Source organism: Pleurodeles waltl, chromosome 12, assembly GCF_031143425.1.
Source record: "Pleurodeles waltl isolate 20211129_DDA chromosome 12, aPleWal1.hap1.20221129, whole genome shotgun sequence".
NCBI lineage: Eukaryota > Metazoa > Chordata > Amphibia > Caudata > Salamandridae > Pleurodeles > Pleurodeles waltl.
The window spans coordinates 570,501,597-570,516,864 of NC_090451.1; the positions used below are offsets into that span (position 1 = coordinate 570,501,597).

Consider the following 15,268-nt stretch of genomic DNA (forward strand, 5'->3'; position numbering starts at 1 on the left):
TATCTGCTTGTACTGTTGCAACAGATATTCCATGCTTCCAAACATGGGCATGTGCATTTGCTTTCTTTGTGATAGGATTTTTCGCTAATTTACATATTTTTTTTCAGGCATGGGAAGATTAATTGATCTGTTAAAAATCACTGGAGTTTTGTTCTTGTACCTAACAAGCATTGCCAAAACCAATAGGTCTCGCCTTTAAGACTATTGGCTCTGCTATTGCTTTTTGTTCCTACAGTACAGCATGAGCATTGCTGACTTTGGCAATGATTTGTAGCCTTGCTGTATAACAGCGGGGCTGCTGTGCAGCATGGCTAATAATAATAATAACAAGCATTTGCAATGCAATTTGTCTCGCATTTTCTCGAGTTAGAGCTAAGGTGTTGTAATTTTCGTGCCACATAAATTGAAAATGAAATGTTAAACATTAATTGACATTAGCCAGTTGATTCAAAGCGCCATGGCTGCCATGAGCGCAAAGGAGAGACACAAATGGAAAATAAATTAGCTCCCAGTGAAACATATTGGCAATCATGCAATTATCCATGTAACAGGGGCAGACTGCAAAGCGATAACAAAACCCCCATAAGGCAGGACAAACGTAAAGCACTTACCAATGATAACAAGTGATATTTGAAAGACAAGCCCACAAACAAGTGAAAGTGATGGGTGTGGTTAAAAGCCCACAATTCTTACAACAGGTCAAAGCGCAAGCGTGGTCGACCTAATAAGGACTATTCTGAGTCCTGAGCTCTTGAAAGTGAATTAGCCCTGGCTTCTTAATAATACTTTTATTTATTTTTAATTAGTTGTAACCACACTGCAAAGCATCTACTCTGCTATATAGCATGGCTGCAAAACATCGCCAAAAGCTCTCATAGGCAAGAACTATTGGCTTTGCCGATGCTGGTTTGTTTCATGGTGTGGGGTCAGGAAACGCAAAGTAAAAAATAAATAAAAAAAAGGAACCAGGATTAGAGAATTAGACTCTAAATTATGTTCATAATACATGATACAAGGACAGATAAATCATTTTCAGATTTTTGTTTCTGCGACTTTGGTACAAACTATGTTCTTTTTGGCCTTTTGAATCTTCTTTACTTCAATGTATATGAGTTAAAATTATTTTTATACTTGCATATAATAATCTTACATATTTTAGAGGAAACTACTTGTTTGTTATGATACTTAACATTTTTGGAGGGCGTGTCTGCAAATCGTCTTATGGTGACACATGCTCACCTACAAATCTTCTGATGGTTGAAATGCAAAGGTTTCCATGCATGGCTGTAAGTCATGGTACGGCACACCCTGGTAAGATCTGGTGTTTGAAATCTGTAAATGATTGTGTTCTGTGGTGGCTGCTTGTGTGTGAGAAAATGCCTTTGGTGCCTACTGTCCATGAACCCTGTGTGTGGGGGCGATACTTGAGGCACTGCCTGACCTGGAGGTCATTGCACTTTGTGAGTGAGGCTAGGCTTTCTGTTAGATTACAGCGTACTAAGATTGCCATTGTTCAGCCAAGTAATATTTATGTTTCTGTCTTTGGTTTTACAGAGATGTGGTATGGTGTATTTCTGTGGGCCCTGGTCTCCTCCATCTCCTTCCATGTCCCTGCTGGGTTACTGGCACTGTTCACACTTTGGCATCACAAGTACGGGAAGTTCATGTCTGTGGGTATCCTGCTGATGGGCATAATCGGACCGATTTCTGCTGGTATTCTAACAAGTATGTGCTTTGACGCATCTATTAATATAATCTACAATGTACACTTTAAAAAAAAAAAAAGTTTTTTTGATTGGTCGTTTAGTGCATTATTTATGCATGATATCAGAAAACAAAATATTTACTCGTCACAGAGAGCTCTGAGACCCCATCACCACCCTCAGCTACTCTTTTACATCCTGGTTCTTTTTCATTCTTAGCCTGTTTATTCTGTCACCTAGTTGTGTCGGTGGCAACTGCTTTTAAAGTAATTAATACTGGGCTTTGTGTACCTGTACTTACTATGCACACGTGTGTATAATCAATGGCTTTCAGCCATCCCTGTTTCTAGGTTCTCATGTTTTTTTTCCCTGCTGAATGTTATGTATTGGATAGTGCTTCTTCTCATTCAGTGAATAAGACTCCTAGCCAAGAGCAAAATAATTTTGGGTCTTGTGCTGTAACTAGTCTCTGAAGCAATCTACAAGAGAACCCATAAACCCAGTAGAGATCCAGGTGAAAATGTAGTATCAATAACAATGGGTCAACAGGTTTCATTTTGAAAACGAATAAAACATGACTAATTCATGTACAAAAAAAGAAAAAGGGAAGTAAACCAATTGTCCAAAAACTATTCATTATGGATACTAATGACTACGATGCGGAAATTTTACTACAACTTTCTAATACTGATTACTATTCTCCTTCACCATCAGATCCTGTATTCAGAATTGAGTTTTTGATTAAGGAGGCTACTGATAGTGCCTTAAGGTTGCTGATTATTTTCACCAAGGAATATGCGTACCTTAATTGTGCTCATCCACGTACGCCTGTCCTATAACGTACATCCTAAGGTACACAAACACTTACAGAACCCTCCGGGTAGACCTATTGTATCTAGATTTAGCTCAGTTCTGGAGCCACTTGGTAAATACATTGATTTGGTTCTTAAAGAATTAGTCCCTGTTACTTCAACCTATATTAGAGACAGTATGGGCGTGATCCAGCAGGTAGAGGACATGCCTTTTGACCCTGATGGGGAACTTTTGGTGGGCCTGGATATTAAGTCCCTATATACTAACATTCCCCAATTGGAGGGTTTGGAGATAATAAAAAAAATGTTTGGGACTCACGCCCCCTGTCCTACCAGAATTACCCATAGAGTTTCTAGTTGATTTTGTTGCAAATAACCTTGACTAAAAATAATTTTCTATATAAGGACACATTTTACCTCCAGAAGAAGGGGGTGTCGATGGGAGCTTGCTATGCTCCTCATTTTGCAATCCTTTATGTATACAAATTGGAAAGAACGGGGATTGTTGCACTCCTTTCTTGAATCATGTAATTTTGTGAAGGCGATACATAGATGATCCTGTGATTTGGCTTGGGGATCTAACCCTTTTGAAAAGCTTTGTGGATTGGTTAAACTCTGTGCAGGTCCATTTAAAATTTACTTTTGAGGCTCGTCGGGGTAATTTACCCTTTTTGGACCTTAATCTTAATATCAAGGAGACCAATATTGGTACAAGTTTATTCAGGAAACCCACTAATAGGCATACACTTTTGCTTTACACAAGTAATAATCCCAGGGGGCTACAAGATGGTGTAACTTATGGGTAGCAGGGATGTGGAATTCCTAACACCCGATGCATTGGAATATATATTGTTTGGGGTCAAGAGCAACAAGTGTTCATGTTTATTTTGTCCTTGGAACAAGTAGGCCCAAACCCCCTGCAGCACAAACCCTTTGGCTGCCAGTTTACAGAGAAGGAAACTCTCTGCAGTTGAGGTAATGTGTCCATATGTTAATGCTGTTCAAACTTGTTTTTATGGTTCATTAATGAAAAGCCATCATTATTATGGTGATTGCTGTAAATAAAAAAATTTAAGGTGATACTGCACTACTGACTGGTTCCAGTAAAAAAAAAAAACAGCGTACACATCTGTTTGACAAGTTTAACATTATGAGACTAAGTATAATCCTCCCAGAATACTCTCTGTAGGAAAGTACCATCTTGCTAGGCATGTCACCCCCATTTTTCACTGTATGTATGTTTTAGCCCTTGTGTCACTGGGATCCTGATAGGCAGGACCCCAGTGCTCATAGAATGTGTCCTGTATGTGTTCCCTGTGTGGTGCCTAACTGTATCACTGAGGCTCTGCTAACCAGAACCTCGGTGTTTATGCTCTCTCTGCTCTCTAAATTTGTCACTGCAGGCTATTGACTAAATTTACCAATTCTCATTGGCACACTGGTACACCCATATAATTCCCTTGTATATGGTACTTGGGTACCCAGGGTATTGGGGTTCCAGGAGATCCCTATGGGCTGCAGCATTTCTTTTGCCACCCATAGGGAGCTCAGGCAATTCTTACACAGGCCTGCCACTGCAGCCTGAGTGAAATAACGTCCACGTTATTTCAGAGCCATTTTTCACTGCACATAAGTAACTTATAAGTCACCTATATGTCTAACCCTCACTTGGTGAAGGTTGGGTGCCAAGTTACTTAGTGTGTGGGATCCCTGGCACTAGCCAAGGTGCCCCCACATCGTTCAGGGCAATTTCCCCGGACTTTGTGAGTGCGGGGTCACCATTACACGCGTGCACTGTACATAGGTCACTACCTATGTATAGCGTCATAATGGTAACTCCGAACATGGCCATGTAACATGTCTAAGATCATGGAATTGTCACCCCAATACCATTCTAGTATTGGGGGGACAATTCCTTGATCCCCCGGGTCTCTAGCACAGAACCTGGGTACTGCCAAACTGCCTTTCCGGGGTTTCCACTGCAGCTGCTGCTGCTGCCAACCACTCAGGCAGGATTCTGCCCTCCTGGGGTCCAGGCAGCCCGGGCCCAGGAAGGCAGAACAAAGGATTTCCTCTGAGAGAGGGTGTTATACCCTCTCCCTTTGGAAATAGGTTTGAAGGGCTGGGGAGGAGTAGCCTCCCCCAGCCTCTGGAAATGCTTTGATGGGCACAGATGGTGCCCATTTCTGCATAAGCCAGTCTACACCGGTTCAGGGATCTCCCAGCCCTGCTCTGGCGCAAAACTGGACAAGGGAAAGGGGAGTGACCACTTTCCTGACCAGTACCTCCCATGGGAGGTGCCCAGAGCTTCTCCAGTGTGTCCCAGACCTCTGCCATCTTGGAAACAGAGGTGTTGGGGGCACACTGGACTGCTCTGAGTGGCCAGTGCCAGCAGGTGATGTCGGAGACCCCCTCTGATAGGCTCTTACCTTTCTTGGTAGCCAATCCTCCTTTCTTGGTAGCCAAACCTCTTTTTCTGGTTATTTAGGGTCTCTCCTCTGGGGTATTCTTCAGATAACGAATGCAAGAGCTCACCAGAGTTCCTCTGCACTTCCCTCTTCGACTTCTGCCAAGGATCGACCTCTGACTGCTCCAGGACGCCTGCAAAACCGCAACAAAGTAGCAAGACGACTACCAGCAACATTGTAGCGCCTAATCCTGCCGGCTTTCTCAACTGTTTCCAGGTGGTGCATGCTCTGGGGGGGGGGGGGGTCACCTGCCTTCACCCTGCACTGGAAGCCAAGAAGAAATCTCCTGTGGGTCGAAGGAATCTTCCCCCTGCTAACGCAGGCACCAAAAGACTGCATCACCGGTCCTCTGGGTCCCCTCTCATCCTGACGAGCGTGGTCCCTGGAACACAGGAACTCTATCCAAGTGACTCCCACAGTCCAGTGATCCTTCAGTCCAAGTTTGGTGGAGGTAAGTCCTTGCCTCCCCACGCTAGACTGCAAACCGGTGTACTGCGTGATTTGCTGCTACTCTGGCTTCTGTGCACTCCTCCAAGGATGTCTTTGTGCACAGCCTAGCCTGGGTCCCCAGCACTCCATCCTGCAGCGCTCAACCCTCTGAGTTGGACTTAGACGTTGTGGGACCCTCCTTTGTGACTCTGAGCCAGCTCCGGTTCACAAATCTAAGTGCCTGCAACGTTACTTCTGTGGGGGCTCTCTGAGTTGCTGAGCGCCCCCTCGGTCTCCTCCTCCAAGGGGCGACATCCTGGTCCTCAGCAGCACCCAAAAACCTCTACCGCGACACTTGCAGATAGCAAGGCTTGGTTGTGGTATTTCTGCACACCATGCCACCTCAACCTTCAGCACGCCGTGGGACATCTTCCATCCAAAGGAGAAGTTCCTAGCTCTCTTCGTTGTTGCAGAATCCTAAGCTTCTTCCATCCGGAGGCAGCTTCCTTGCACCTTATTCTGCGGTTTCCTGGGCTCCTGCCCCCCCGCCCCGGACACTATCGCGACTCTTGGACTTGGTCCTCTTGTCTTGCAGGTCCTCAGGTCCAGGAATCCGTCTTCAGTGCTTTGCTGGTGTTTGTGGTTCTTGCAGAATCCCCCTATCACGAATATTGTGTCCTTTTGGGGTAGTAGGTGTACTTTACTCCTACTTTTCAGGGTCTTGGGGTGGGGTATCTTGGACACCCTGACTGTTTTCTTACAGTCCCAGCAACCCTCTACAAGCTCCCATAGGTCTGGGGTCCATTCCTGATTCGCATTCCATTTTTGGAGTATATGGTTTGTATTGCCCCTAGACCTATGTTCACCTATTGCATCCTATTGTAATTCTACACTGTTTGCATTACTTTTCTTAGTCTTACTTACCTGTTTTGGGTTTGTGTACATATAACTTGTGTATATTACTTACCTTCTTACTGAGGGCACTCACTGAGATACTTGTGGCATATTGTCATAAAAATAAAGTACCTTTATTTTTAGTAACTCTGAGTATTGTGTTTCCTTATGATATTGTGCTATATGACATAAGTGGTATAGTAGGAGCTTTGCATGTCTCCTAATTCAGCCTAAGCTGCTTTGCCATAGCTACCTTCTATCAGCCTAAGCTGCTAGAAACACCTCTATTCTACTAATAAGGGATAACTGGACCTGGCACAGGGTGTAAGTACCACAAGGTACCCACTATAAGCCAGGCCAGCCTCCTACAGTCTGATTAGATGCAAATGTTTGCAGAAGCTTGTAAGCTAGAGTGATGATTCTTTGCTTTCAAAATAAAATGTTCAGTAGGGAAAACAGTAGGAAAAAAACATTTTGCTACTATGAAATTTTAGGTGCTATTTCTTTGAAGCGTCACTTTGTAAAATTTGTTGATGCTTGCTAGTATTTCCAAAAAGTATTCCTAATGAAAAATAAGTGTAATCATTTTCAATACGACTATGGGAAGCATGAAAATAAACAAGCACTGGCAAAGCGAACTGATCCAACATTTTTTTAGAGTCTTTTAATTTCGTAAATGCGTGTCTTGTTTTGACATGGCTTTTAGAACTCTTTACTGTTGTGGGATCTGCCAGCCCTCACCATTGTAACAAACACTGGCAAAAAGAAAAAAACATTTTTGGTCTCAAAAAACAAACATTGCCACCAGTGGCGTAACAAGGGCCCCCCAGCGACCCTCTAGGAGGGCCACCTCAGCACAGCACCTGCCCCGAGTGAGTCTAGAGGGGGGCCCTCCATGTTCTTTGCAGGGGACCCCCTCTGGTTTCATTACACCACTAATTGTCAGAGTAGTTCTTGGCACTGAACAAAACTACGTTGTGTATCAATATGCTCCTTGTGGAAGAGCAGAATGAGATCACTCATAGTAAAGACAGCTGATAGAGAAATGGAAGTTTCAATAAAAACAAAATGTCTTTGTTAGTGCCAGTCCTAATTATGGACCCATTTCTAAAAGAAAGTCACAAAAGTACACCCATGGTATGTCTTTGAATTAGTGACTTTCATGAATTCACAAGAACTTTACAGAAGTAGACCAGGAAATCATACGCCTAGAAAATATTTGCAAACCGTATTTTAGCATGAGCAAACATGCATGTGTAGATTTGCTCATGTAAAAATCTGTTGAGCTTTTACAAGTTCACTTTCCCTCCAACCACTTTTTTCCCAACCAGGAAGACATTCTACATCTGCCATTGTCAGGAGTAAATTTCCAGCCTTTCTCATTATGGGAAAAGATGAGAGAAGAGTTAGTGAAAATTCTTGAAACATGAACGTTAGTAGGTTTTCAGGCTCAAAGGCATTCTAACCCTGGAACTATTTCTTACTGCTTCCCCCAGCCCTAATATGTAGATCTGTAGAAAGGTGGCAAAATAAGGTAATTGCTATAGCAAGGTTGATATTGCAAGTATTCAAGCCCTACTATAGTAGGAGCCCTGGCTCTTACATAAAGAGATTGCTGCCATAATTTGTCGCCGCAGTAAATGGCACCAAAGGGACAAGTAGATTTCTTTTACAAGACAAGTAGACTTAAGAAACAACCTGTCCCAAGGACAAGTAAACATTTTATTAAATTCCACACCCATAGGCTGTTTCTCTGGTTAAGAAGGAACTGCAAGTGGAGAAAAGATTATTTTTGTGATGCAGCCATCCTGAGTGAGAAGCTGATCACTAGGGGTTATTCCCGTTGTTTAGTGAGATGTTATCATAAACAAGCGTGGTACTGTCCTAGAGCAGTCTTGCTTACCCCAGGATTCATGAGGATAACAATCGTATTTCTTTTCTGAATACCTTTTGCCCCGCAAGTAATCGTTTCAGTAGAGGGAGCAGGAGGAAGTGGGTTGTACTGCATAACTTGACAGTTTTTCGGATCCTCTTCTATTTTCTTATAGAAGAGGCCAAAATTTAAGTAATCATTTACCACAGGCGATCACATGGGATTCTAAATCCAGGATTGATCATACAACCCCCTCCAGTCTGGGCTTACCACCTATCGTTGGATATTATAAATGCCTAAATTGTAGTGTATGTTCCTTGACTTAAAGCACCAAGGAACTTAAAGTGGGAAACAATGTTTACTCTTTGAAACATTTCAACAACTGTTGGACTGAAAATGTTATTTATGCCGTCTGCTGCCCTTGTGATTTAATCTGTATAGGGCAAACCACACAAATGGCTAAGACTAGAATTATAGAACACAAAAGTAGAATTAAATGCAGGACGGAGAATGCCCCACTGGTTTCTCACTTCCAGTTATTCAATCATAATGAGAATGATCTGTTCTGACAGGTTATGGATGCACCTATGCTTCCTTTACAGTGCAGCAATTTGATTCAATTGTTACAACGATGTGAATGTAGATGGATTTCACAATGTGGGGTGACCCTAATTAATAATGGTTTAAACACTCTAGGTGAATGGCACAATTTGGTTGTTTCATAGCCATTGATGTGAGTTGCTTTCATGTTATGAGCTATTCAAGGATGATTAATGATGTTGGTCTTTCTTGTTGTTTTTTACATCAAAATGCTTTGAGTGATTTTTATACTCTGTAATATGATTTGTCCAAGCTTGAGCTGAGTAATAAAGGATCAAAAATCAATATTCCAACTATAATCTTTTGTATTTTTTGCGAAGTTAAATTTGAAAGTATGTAAATTCATTACTGACGTTTTTTTTTTTGTTTCTTCTTACAATTGTTATACATATAACTTTGCCTGGTTGGTGAGTCTTTAGTTGTTGTCTGGTGGTGGACTTGATATTACTATTATTTTTCTTAATTTATTTTTATAAAACTCATTGTTCTGGTCCTTCAGTTACAGCACCACTTTATCTAGGTGTATGTCTTGGTCTTGATGATGACCTTAAGTGGTATAAGGTTGAAACGCCATTGACAATTAAGTAGCAAAATGAAGGCACCGTGACCTACATGATGAATTTTGGATTTGATGAGAATTACTAATTTCATGTAATTTGATCTAAAAGGATTGCCTATACAGTTGCTGCTATTTTTATTTTTTGCTTCTTTTTTTGTTTTACGTGGGCCGGGTTCAGGGCACTTGTTCACGAGCACTATTTGTTCACTTGGCTTTAATCACTACACTATTTTAAGATGAAGTAGGATGCTATGTTTTTCTATTTATTAAATTGTGAATTAGTCTTTGGATAACTGGTTTTCTTCCCTTTGCCTCCTTTTCTTTTTTGTACATGAATTAGTCATTTTTTATACGTTTTCAAATTGATACCTGTTGAGACATTTTGGTCGTAACTACAGTCTCAACACAGTAAATGCACAAAGACACTTTTGTATTGTGCATTATAATTTCAAGGTGAGATATAATTTAAATTCAAGAAGATCCTCTGAAATCCAAGATGGATATAAGGAGCACTCACCAGAATATACGAAATTGCAACACACTTGAGGTAAATAGTCTTAATTTTGAGTTACATTGCACACTACAACCCAGACACAATGTTGACCGAAGCTCTAAATTCGGGGGTGGGGGGGCGCAAACCATACTAAAGAGTGCATTGACTTTAAATGTGTTTGCATGTTCTGTTAATTAGGTGGTGTACTCCCAACAAGTACATAATGAAAAAAGAAAACATCTGAAATAAATGTAGACAAATTAATAAACATCAAGTTGTTAATGTTTATCTGCCTTTTACATGATACATATTCTAATTCTGTAGAGCAAATCGACTTAGATCACTTAAATCCTCATCTTCTCCAGATACAGTTGCTTGCATTGAAGAATCTATGTCTTAAGAGAAAAGGTTGGTTTATAAAAAAAACACCCAATTATTCTCGGTAAAGCACAATTTGTACGTAGGTGGGATAATGGCCCAGAGATCCCTGGTTGGACACCTGATTTACATATGGCCTGATCCAAACTGAGGTGGCATGGTGTGCAAAAGACCATGTGGGGAAGGAATAGGGGAGTGCTTGCGAGTGTTCAGGTTTAAGAAAGGGTAGTTGCTCGTCCGGATGGTACCAAAATGAGCTAAATGTGCTTAGGCCACTTGGTAACGGGGATCCTGCTTCCTACACTTCCTACCACATGCTGGCCTTTGTATAAACTACTCAAATATTTGGGATGCACTACTTTGTACTACCCACACCTGCCCCTGTCAAACCTGGGTCCCACTTACTCTGGAGCGGGATACTGAACGTACGCTAGACACTCATTGTTTGGATACTCTAGGTGACCTTTACAGTGATGGCACTCTTAAATCTGGGTCCACATTGCTGGAGAGGGGACCCGCAACATACGTAGATAGATTTATCCTTCACTTCTTGCACAGTACACTATGCGCAATTCTGCCTGCATCTCCGGTGGAACCGCCTGACTTGCCACCTTTCTTTGATCCTCACTACCCTCGAGGGAACGCATTTGATTTCTAGGCTTTATAACCGCTGCACTGTGACCCTTTGGACTGGAGAAATCTCGGGCTGCATGGGAATGGGATTTAGGTAGCACTCTGACAAGCAATGGCAATACTGCTGTGCCCAAACTAAGCTCATTTCCAACAATTATCGACACAAACTGTGGCATTACAAAGTTCTCCACGCACCTATGTTATGCCATAGCTACTGGCCAGACTTGACCCTTCCTACGCACACACCTGCCCCAAGTGCTCTGCTTAACATGCTGACTGCGCATTTGGCCTTGAACTGTGGGCCAATTCGCCCTTATTTGGATTCTATTCATGATACTATCGCACTGCTGGGATTTGTAAAACCACTGCCGAAAAACATTCGGCTGTTTGCCACCCTGGCCCTACTTCTTGCAAAGCGCCGGGTGGCACTCTATTGGGGAAGTGGTACTCCTGCTAGTGTATCAGCCTAGCTCTGCGACATGTCCTTTTGTTAAATCTACGTAACCTTGCAGCCACTCTCCTCAAGACCCAAAGATATATAGCAGCTACTAAAAAAAAAAACATCTTTTGATGGTGCAGCACTCTCTACCTTACAGTAAAGTCAGCGTGGTATAGCCAGGTTTTGATGAAATTTGCTAGAACTCTCCATTTACAACCCAGTAAATGGATCTTTTGGAGAAGCAGCACCTTGGCGAGCGTTTCCTAACATATGACAGGACTGTGCTTCTTTTAATTCTAATATTGAGGACATTTGCATTCCAGGACCAAATTCAGTATTGCTTTTTGTTACTGTCCTGTATTGCATTGTAGTTTCACTGTGGAGTAGAGATATACCTGACCAGTCAGCGACAATTTCGAGCCTAGAACTCCATTTCCCCCTCCCCAACTCTGTCCTTGAAGCATATGTTTTCCCTATATACTGTTACATAAACTTATCTATCCGCTATTACCAGTCTGTCTCTAGGCTGTGCCTCAATACAAGTATATTGTTCCCTCATCACACAGATACAGTCAGGTCTTCTCTGCTCCCTTTGCTCAGCAGGTATCCATAATTATGGGCCTGCTTCTGTTTCACAAGGTGGTTGTTTTGTTGTCATCACTAACAACTGTTGTCGGTAAGTTCATCTGTCTAGAGCCAGATCCCTCTCTCCACATATTGCCTTGATTTCGCCTTCTAGAGCTTTCTCCCTATGGACAGTGTAGGGGCGCCATCTGTGGCATCGCCTTGAGGTTTGGTTGCTTGTTCAGAGGCAAGATTTTTCCTTTGACCCCCCTCCAGTGTACACGGTCTTTGGAGCTTTGAAAATAGTAGGATTTCCTCTGAACAAAACTTTTAACTTGGCCAGATATAGACACCTGTAGGTCAGTTGTATTGCCTGTTATTTGGTCCTTACAGTAGCAAAAAGTTTCCACTGCTGCTGGACATGTATATTGTAACTTGGAAAACCATGATTTCGGCTGTGTTGCAATGGAGTTCCGGCTTCGAACATGCTGGCCACAATATTCTGTCACAGTTGAGGTACTTTAATATTCTGGCAATCATGGGATGTGGTGAATCGCCTGGCAGGGTCCTTCTGACAAATGCTCAGTGAATGCTTTCCCCTACAAAGCATGAGTAGAGGGCTTCTTGAGACATCCAGAATGTGAACCAGTCAGTCAGGAACTGTTTGGGGTGCTGGCCCTCATGTCCCTCTGCTACACCAACCAGTGTGATATGGTTCCACCTGGGCCTATAACCCTCTCACTCCCACCAGCACCCTCTACACGTTTTTCAAGATACTGGGCAATTCTGTGAGGGTTTGTATTTTATCTTTGATTATGTAAATTATTTCCTTATCTGTTGTCACTCTCTTTGCCTTGTTTGTCAAATCCTGCTAGAGGAGTGCAACTGCAACAGCCGTGCCCCTAATCTTCCCCTCCGGTGCCAACTTGGTGACCATGATTGCTTAGAGTATAGTGCCAACAAACTCTCTTCACTAGCTTCCTCTGCACCTACAAGACTGCAGCAGCATTCCAAGTGTGCCACCTAGCTCCATTACACCACTGACACCACAGACAAAGCTACCTGGCAGCAGTCCTTTGCCCGTGTCATGGTGCAGCAATTTCCCGGACAACAGGTCAGGCTTCCAGTAATAGGGATGCAAGGATGATGCAGGATTTTGCTGGGACTTGGCGGAGCTAAATCTAAGTGAATCCACTATCTTGGCGGCTTGTCCACACCCCTGAAATTCAGAATTGAACTAGGACAGGCCAGCAGATTTTGAATCAAATCAGTGCAGAGGTCCTTTGCACCCAGTGTAATACAAGGGGCAGACCCTACAAGGACATTGACGAGAGCAATGAAAGAGGTACTGGCATTCCTTGCACCCCAGTGGCAAAAAAACCCTAAGATGTTAGGTTCATGATAATGTTAAACACAGACTAGATAATATGGAGCAAAGTGTTGGTGACTGAATTATCAAAAGCGGTTTTATCAATCTAGTTCCTGACCAATACGAGCTTATTCCTTGTAGGAATGCAAGGATGAATATCAGAAGTCAAACACTTCTACCTGAAGAAAGATTATAGCAACAGGGAGAATAGAAAGTAGCATCATTAACGCTGCAACTGTTGGAGCCAGGAAGTAGGGAATTTATATTTTGTGCATTACAACATAAACGTCACATAATGTTTTCTACAGAGGGCTCACTTACTACATACCAAACTATTGGCAAGGGTTAATGCAGGTACTGAGACATCCAGCACTTGATAAACAAGTAAGGACAAAGTTTGCTCCCAGTGGCCACTGCTGTTTGTGCTGAGATGATTGCTGGCGGGTAAAGGACGTTGAGCTACAGCCTGAGACTGATCAGAAAGTCATAGAGAAAACGTGATGTCCTTTTATTCCAGTGGTCTGTTAGTCTATATGAGAAGCCCCAATATAGCAATAATCTGAATTAGATAAGATTAGTATAGGGGCAATCAATATTAATCCTCGTAATTGATCTGACCAAGCTAACAAGTGGCACTATTTCCATTGTGCATCAACTCGAGCTGCTAGTTGTTTAGATATCTGGAGATGGGTGTCTTCCAGGGAAAGAAGCTAATGGCACTGAAAAATATTGGCACGGTGGTGACGGGTCTTAAGGGATCAGCTGATTTCCGGCACTGTCAATGCCAGGTAGGGAGAGCTTCCAGAAATTATTCTCTCCAGGTAAGTATGTCTTAGGACTGATGTGCACACTGCTTTCAGTACTGTTGTGTGGGTAATGCTGCACTAGGTCTGGCAGACCCCTGCTGAAGCCAATGTATGAATAAGGGGCCTTAGTCTACTGTAGTTGAGCTAGGAGGCAGTAGTACACAATTTTTGACAAGTTTGCGGTGGAACAAAATGCAAAAAATTGCTTAACGCAAGCCAAACGGGGACAAAAAAATAATGTGAAGCTGTTTGAGAACGTGAACTGGAATTAATATGTGCCAGATTGTATAATATATTATTGAAATAGTTGCTAGAAAGGCTGGGAATAAGTTGCTGTTTGGGTAAATTGTACTCCTTTGGGGGTTGTTGAACACAGAGGTATAGGAGACATTGATAATGCTGTAAGAATTTTTTTTTGCTTAAGGCAGCCAGGGAAGACTCCCATGGTGCGGGTGTCATTATATTTTTCAAAGTGAAAGTTTCATGAACTGTACCATCATGTTGACAGAGCTGTCCATCATACATTTAATACCTTGACCGGAACCGTTATGACTGCGGTTCCTGCCGATGAAAGAAATGTCGGCTGGGCTGATTGGCATCTCTAGGTTTCCAAGGTGGGTGCGCTGTCAGGGTGATGTAGTATTTTACTCCATCGCCCTGACTCAGTGTAGGCTGTTCTCCATGGTCTAAATTGGCCTCTTTAAAACAAAACCACATAAATGAAATCTGAACTCGTAATACCATCCTAAAACTCATTAAAGAAAAAAGATGGCAGCATTAATTCCGGTATACACAATGTAATCGTTTTACTTCCTTTGTATGCTCCGGGAGGACTTTACTTGCCTCAGTCTGTGTAGGATGCTCGCTAAGAACTTAATTTGCCTGCTGTCCTCTTCTAGTGCCACACGACCTGCCTCCTAATCCCTGTGCCCTGGCCCATAAAGACGATTGTGATGGCTATTTCTACCTTCAGATTCTTCACCTCCGAATACTCCCAAGGTGTCAGACTCGATCTGAAAGTGTTTTAACAGCAGTGCTCCCATAAACCACTAGGTAATGCTGTGGAGCTTTTCACTGACTCCACACTTCCTGGAAGTGAGGTAGCAGAGGGAACATGTAAGTGCCAGTCCTTCATGCTGACATCAGTTCCTTTCTTTCTGTACCTTCTGACAGAGACCCTGAGCTCATCTCCGAAACTTTGATGTTTTTTTCCCTACAATTTCTAAAATGATTTCACCAGGGTTCTTC

General features: G+C 42.6%; 1 protein-coding gene across 2 annotated transcripts in view; it reads left to right on the forward strand.

The window, feature by feature from the left end:
• The window catches only part of TMEM170A (transmembrane protein 170A), a 182,721-nt gene that overhangs the window by 87,749 nt on the left and 79,704 nt on the right, over positions 1 to 15,268 (forward strand). For both annotated transcript variants that reach the window (XM_069217680.1, XM_069217681.1), the window contains one exon: positions 1,555 to 1,725. In XM_069217680.1, the coding sequence (XP_069073781.1) occupies positions 1,555 to 1,725 (171 nt within the window). The remainder of the gene's footprint in view (positions 1 to 1,554; positions 1,726 to 15,268) is intronic.